The sequence below is a fragment of the Vigna umbellata genome, chromosome 4 (assembly GCF_029865625.1).
Source record: "Vigna umbellata cultivar VRB3 chromosome 4, Vumbellata_1.0, whole genome shotgun sequence".
NCBI classification, from domain to species: Eukaryota; Viridiplantae; Streptophyta; class Magnoliopsida; order Fabales; family Fabaceae; genus Vigna; species Vigna umbellata.
Genome location: NC_142168.1, coordinates 18681317 through 18688412, shown reverse-complemented (window position 1 = coordinate 18688412; position 7096 = coordinate 18681317). Strand labels below are relative to the sequence as shown.

General features: G+C 34.3%; 1 protein-coding gene across 1 annotated transcript; it reads right to left on the bottom strand.

The window, feature by feature from the left end:
* On the bottom strand, positions 1-5971 carry LOC148199441 (uncharacterized). The gene is made up of 6 exons (XM_088112665.1): positions 5721-5971; positions 5533-5614; positions 5186-5227; positions 4191-4352; positions 124-449; positions 1-40 (listed from the first exon to the last, which is right to left on the bottom strand). The coding sequence occupies exons 1-6, from the start codon at positions 5969-5971 to the stop codon at positions 1-3; spliced, it is 903 nt and encodes a 300-aa protein (XP_087968791.1).
* Between the last annotated feature and the right edge of the window lie 1125 nt (positions 5972-7096).

The following is a 7096-nucleotide window of genomic DNA, read 5'->3' as shown; positions in this document are numbered from 1 at the left end:
TCATGTGATGGCTTGAGAAGCAACCCTGGATGGAACAAACCTGCATATAAAGAAATAAAAAGTTAATCGCATTAAGGCAAACTTAAAACATCAAAATAGTTAAAAAAGGGATAAAAGTCTTACCCTCGACCATAAGGCTCAATCCATGGTCGATCATGGAGAGGCGGGTCAACAGCATCACCAGCTGAATCTGGATCAACAGATGTTATGGCAGTCTCAGAAGTCGGTATAGAAGATGAAGAAGGTCTAGAAGTAGGGTCAGGGGGAGGAGTGGAAGTAATAACCACAAGGGGAGGAAGACTGTCTGCTATAGGGGGAGGACAAGGATCTGTTGTAAGAGGAGTAAAAGGGTGCACTAGAGGGGTAGGAGGAATGTCGTCTACAACTAAAAAGGGTGGAGGGGATGGGGGGAGGGGTCTACTGCATGTGATGGTCCCACAGACAATGGACTGGGGGCAACAATGGTAGGTAGTGTAGCAGGCACCCTAAGTACATGTTGTGGTGCTTGTCATTGCTCGTTTTAGGCCTTGCTACCACCTTTTCTTTATCAGGACGTGATGAGCTTTCTCTTGCCATTACTGCGTTGAAATGGTTACAAATAAAGTAAAACAATACTTTGCTTTTAACCACTTTCCTAGCATCATTTCACTACTTTAGACTTGTTAGGATATTAACACTACTTAAAGTTACTCTTCTTTAGGTTAATTGTCAATTTGCCTTTAGGTTGAAACTACTCAAACTTTGAGTTTTAGGTACTTGTTTGCTTATGAGTAGTTTCCTATCTTCATTTAACTACTTTAGACTTATTAGAATATTAACATTAGTTAAAATTAGTGTACTTTAGGATATTAAGCATGACAAGCCAAGGAAACCAAATGAGCTAAAAAGGATAGAAAAAGAGGTGACTTACACTATTTCAGTTTGTTTGTGCTAGGAATTGTAATTCTAGTTTACTTATGTGCAATGACACTTCCTTAAGTCAATTTGATCACTGTTCCAGTCCTTGATTCATGCAAAGTTGATTTTGGTGGTGTAAATGCAAATTTTGCATAATATGGGTTATTAGGTGTCAATTTTCGTGCTAATGTGATTATGAGTTATTTGGCAGTTTGAACAAGTCCTAAATGTTGTTTTAAATTTGTTAGAACATTAAAATTGAAGCCAGATTCATCTATGTGCAAAATAGCATATCGAAACCTCATTTTTGAGTGAAATTGGGAACTAAGGGGTGAATATGCTATAAACTTTGGTTTTGAACCCAATTAGAGTCAAATAAGTTTAAATTGATGAATTAAAGTTGTTAAATGTATTACTAGAGTGTTAGAATCACTTGTGCACGAATTCACTTTTAAAACTACCAATCTTAGGTCAATTCTTTTCGTGCAGAGTTGAAAAATAGAAACTGATTTGCTATTTTGTCATGCAAATACAATTTGGATTGTAGCAAGACCTGGTTCAGTGCTTTGAAGTGAAAATAAATTATCAAAAGAATTAATGCAAGGTGTTAAAAAGGTTTTAGAACCGTGCAATCCAGTTTAGAGCAATCAAAAATCAAAACACCAAAACTAATTTTCATTGAGACATTTCATCAAACAGTTTCTGATTTTCATCAAACAATTTCAAAAAGACCTGGTTTCAATCTGCATTTCAATTTTCTTGCTTTCTTAATCTGTTCTAAAACCATTCCTAGGATCTTATTGTGTGCCTCCTTCATTTCTACACCATTTTTCATTGCTTTAAAGATTTTTGGCCTCCTAAGTGTCAATTTTAAAACCAATTTCTGGTGGAAAATCTGGTGCAGTTAACTAATTTGTTTGGTGATTGTTTTGGCTGATTTCAATGGTGTTGTGAAGTCCAATTGGAGCAGTAGCGTAGCTTTTGTTTTCTTTGAATTTTTTTTGTGTAATCTGTTTTTTGATAGGCTAGATTTCTTTTAGTTTCATTTTAAGTTGTAAAAGACCTTTTAAAAAGTCCAAGTATTTGGAAGAGTCTTTGGTGCTCTTTCAAATCTTGGCAACTTTCTTGCTTTAAATTAGGATAGCTAAATAGGTGAGTGTGTCTTGTTAGCCAAAGCTACAAGCCAAAGGGTGATCTAAACCTAAAGCTTCTTTTGTGTTGTTTTCAAACAACCAATTTGGAAACACTCCTTGCAATGTACAAGTACTGAAATTTATGCTAGTCAAGTTTCTTTCACGTAGAAGAAACTTGGGAAGTGGAACAAAATTCATATCAGTTGTTGAAGGCAAATTGCTTTTATGCTAGTCAAGTTGCTTTGATGTAGAAGACATTACTAAATTGAAAAGGGTAATCTAAACCTATACATTATGATCTTACAAACATGGTAAGATGTAGGGATGACAACGGGTCGGATCGAGCACAGATAGTGCCTACCCACAACCCGACCCGCATGCAAAAAAACTTTACTTGCAACCCGACTCGCTACCCGTTGGATATCAGCAAAAAAAAATCCATAAACTCTTTTCAACCCGCGGATACCCGTTTCCAACCCACAAATATTTAAAAAATATATTTTGTGAATTTTTAAATAAGGTTTAAATTAAATTACAAGTTAAAGAGAACAATTTATTATATTTGTTACATATTAAAAAGACACAATGTAATTTTTAAACAAGTTAATTTTTGAACAACTTAAAAAAAAAAAGATACGAGGAAGAAAGACCCAATAACTGAAGTCTTAATTTAGTCACAGGATTAACCCACAAATACCTATCAATGAACGCAAAAAGTTTCCAAGAGAACGCAAAAAGGAACCCGAAATCCAAATTCTGAAAACGAACACAATCACAGAAATCTCCAAACCGCAATAACCACCAAGGTCTTAAAAAATCCAATATGCATCAACGAACTAAAATCCAAAAAAACTCAAAACACTCAATTGAATCCTAACCCGAAAATCGCATCACCAATCAACAGGGAAGAAATCAATAAACAAACTCTCAAAACGTGAATCAAAACATACAAAAGAAACCCCCAAAATTAGAAAACAAATAAAACCCTAATTTCAAATCTCAAATCAGAACAAAACCCCAATTAGAACCAAGAGAGAGAGCGAGAGGAAGAGGAAATGGAGCCTACTCCCTACGCGAACTGAACTAAAAGGAAGAAGAAAAAAGTCCTCTGTTAAGAGAGAATTTTCTAATGGGATTCTATGTATATGTCTGAAATCTCTATTAGGGTTAGGTTAAAAGTAATGTAACCTATTTTTCTTTTTTTCTTTTAAAACAAGGTAATTGAAAGGAATCCTAAGTCACTGTTATTAAAATTTCCTTTTTTTAAGGGTAATAATTTTTTTTAAAAAAAATATTAATTAAATTTTTATTATTTTTTTTGGGTAACGGGTATCCACATCCGACCCGTTTAGAAGCGGGTATTAAAATACCCGCTACCCGTTACCCGCGGGTAAATAAATATTCGCTGATAGTAACTATCGGTCACGGGTTTTATTCGCGAATATCAGCGGGCGTAGGTTTTTTTGCCATCCCTAGTAAGATGTCTCTTTGCTAATTTTGACTGATTAGAACCAATGGAAGAGGCCATTGTACATGCTTATTTTTTCAAATTCATCATTGACAAATGAAAGTACCAAAACAAACCTCTTACATATTTGACAATCAGTTTCAAACCATTCACAACAAGGTTTGAAAAACCACTACAGTAAAAAAGGGCATTATCGACGGCCATAATCCTTCGGAAACATCCAAAAGTCGTCGGTAATAAGCCATTACCGACGGCTTAGCGACGGTCAGATGGCCGTCTGTAAATCCCTTGTCGCTAACCATTACCGACGGCCTTTGCCCTTCGGTAATTACCGAAGGGCGGAAGCCTTCGGTAATTACCGAGGGGCAGAAGCCTTCGGTAATTAGCGAGGGGCAGAAGCCTTCGGTAATTACCGAGGGGCAGAAGCCTTCGGTAATTATCTACAATGTATTTTTTTAGCTGTTTTGGTTTAGTGTATTGTTGACAATCTACGCTTGAAAAATATTAATTATATATATATATATATATATATATATATATATATATATATATATATATAACACGCGTAAACTAAACATATATAGATGTTTATTTCCCAGAAGTAATTAATATTATGCTTGAAAAAAAGTGATTTAGCAAGACATAAAAAACATATAAGCCAAGTAATTTACAATCTTTGAATGCAAATTCACCAGTACTCTATATGCTTGAAACACTTGTAATCCTTGATTTTGTTTATAGACCCATTTTGGAGGTAGGCTTCTAATCCAAGATATACATTCAGGACACCCAGGAATGTGACTACAGTTCCAAGTATCCAGTGTGCAAAGAACCAAACACTTCTTTTGGATCCCCTGTGAAGAACAACAACAATAATATCATATTCATCATGTTCTATTAACAATGCTAATAAACATGTTCTATTTCTCTCAAATTAACTAAAAATTAACAATGCTAATAAACATGTTCTAAAAAATTAACCAAAATTCTAAATTCTAACAGCTTTTTTCTTATTTATTTATTTAGTAAGCATCTTAGTGCTCTTTTTCTGTCAAATAAATTTTACATTTCTAGTTGAATTATTTTATCTAACACTATTGAGATACCAGATAAAAAAAATGATCCATAGTTACATAAAAAGATATAAAAGTTATGGTGATGGAGAATAAAAGATCAATTTCCAGAAATATATAAGAACAAGCATATATAAGATCAATTTCCAGAAAGATAAAAGATCAATTGCTGTGGTAAATTACATCCATATATAAGAAAAGTAAATATTCAAGTTTATTTTTGGTAAAGAAATTTAGCAAGAACAAGCATTGCCATAATTGCAGTGTAATGCATCTGATATGACACTCTATGTATTGGTTGATGAAAGCAAATTATCTTTTTCATTGAATTAATTGGACAGTGAAAAGCATGAACCCACTAATTAGATCTCTCCACTTTCTTTCCAACTGAGAAGAAGTAACCTGTCATTTACCAAATTTACATGTACTTTTTATATATAGTAAAGAATCATATTTAAATTAGAGATGATCACTAAATGACAATTAATGACGAGAATTAAAAAATAAATAAGTATAAAGGGTCTTAAGAAAGTAGTCCACAATTAAGAAACAGTAATAAAAATCCAACTCAGGATAATAGTTGGTACTGTGAGATACACAAAAAAATCACAAACCTGCATTCCAGCAGAAAATTGGTAATGCAACTCAGAATATACCTACAAAATAAAACTGCAATAAAGAGAAATGAAAAAGAAGTTCATATGTTCACCTACTCCAAGCCTTTGACCATTATTGAAATAAATACACTCTATCACATAAAAGAAGCTTACGTCATTCACTTCTTATACACTCATTTGACCAACAGCTTGAGTTAAAAAAATTCTTATTTAGAAAAATGAACCAAGGCAATGGAAGATTATAGAAAATTTATCTGCCTTACCATCAAACTTCAAAAGGAAACGAAGATATTAATCATAAACTATTAGCTCATAATCTTGGGGGAATAGAATCAACTCAATACCTCTGGTGGATATGCATCTCCACTGAAATTGTTCATAAGAATCCACTGATAGTTTCCTGTAAATGTTGCCCGTCCAACCATCCTGGTTAACAACAAAAGATGGCACTTGAGTAAGATTGGGAATGAGAAGGAAAACTTCAAATATTGATAATGATAAGCAATGAAAAGGCAAAATAGGGAGGACCAACCCTTCTCCAGCAATACTGACTGAATTATTCAACATCATTTTGTTAATCAATCCACCGACTCTGTCCTCCTCCTGAATCCCCAGTTGAGACTCAGAAGAAAACCAGCACCCTTCCCCGTCTCGGTATGGAAAATTAGACACCCCAACAGTACGTGGAGGGAAAGGAGATGGCAAGGGTTCATAGTAGTGATCTTCCCAGATTAACAGCCTGACAAGTAAACCATACTCAGTTAACTGAAACAAACAAACCATAGCTGTAATCAGGGCATAAAGACAAAGCATAATATTTTGGCATCTACCTGGCAGGTTAGAAAACATTGTGGGAAATCAAACACAAAAGTTAGAAGACTCAAAGCATCATGGTGATTAGTATTAAATAGAGAGATTATAAGATTAAACCGACAACGTTTCAGATTAGCTCAAGAAGAAAAGGGTCAGATTTTTATTAACGACACAAGAAGATAAGACCAAACAGAATCAAACAAGTACTGAATCAATAGATAGTGCCTTTACAAATCAAGGCAAATAAACTTCTTTTTAGTTAAAAAAACAAACTTATGTTTTAAAGAAACAAAAGATTCTTGAAATCCTTCCACATGCATGCTCTTCCCACATGGTCAACCTATTTTAACCCAATTCTTTCTCTTTTTCTTTTTCTTTTCTTTCTTCCTCATAAAGCTTGTAGGACCATCCTTAACTCCTATTCTTAACTTTCTTATTTCTTCTACATTCTAAAAAGTTGCACAACCCTTACTTAGGCACAGACCTGAAACCATTCATTCCTTTCTTTAACTCAAACAACCACTTTCTTTCTTTCCAATATCTCTCTCATATTCTTCTAAAACCAGCAGACCGAACCTCTTTATTTCCTCTTCTCTCTTCTTCCACGTCTTACAACATTCACACTCTTCTTTTCTCCTTCACCTATTTCCTTCATCACCAATACACCCTTATACTCTAAACCTCCTCACTCATCATTCAACTCATTCCCACGCTGCATTCTAACCTTTCTCTCTTGATCCTATGAACATGTCACACACTGGGTTTACCGAATCCAAGAAGAGATCGAGAGTGGATCCCGTATCTGCTTTTTTCCCAATAAAAATACTCTCCTCATTCACACAATCACATTTTACATATAAAAGTTCATCATATCAATGTCATTTGTTCCCTCATGCATATTCATACATAAATCAATATAAACAAAGTCACTCTCATTACATAGAACTTTTCCAAACACGAGAGAAAACACAAAAGCACCATAAAACATCCACCCAAAACTCATATTCATTTATGTAACCCATCGTGCATTAGATATAACTTTGTTCTCCCCTTACCTGGACTTTTCTTGAGCTTGCTAACCACTTTAACCTCTTA

What these genes read in the sequence shown, in the direction of transcription:
- LOC148199441 (XM_088112665.1), bottom strand. Translation starts at nt 5,971, where the DNA reads ATGGTTTGTTTGTTTCAGTTAACTGAGTATGGTTTACTTGTCAGGCTG. An exon ending in GTCAGTATTGCTGGAGAAGG is followed by an intron (nt 5,615 to 5,720) that starts GTTGGTCCTCCC and finishes GTTGTTAACCAG; the next exon opens with GATGGTTGGACGGGCAACAT. An exon ending in AATTTTCTGCTGGAATGCAG is followed by an intron (nt 4,353 to 5,185) that starts GTTTGTGATTTT and finishes TGTTCTTCACAG; the next exon opens with GGGATCCAAAAGAAGTGTTT.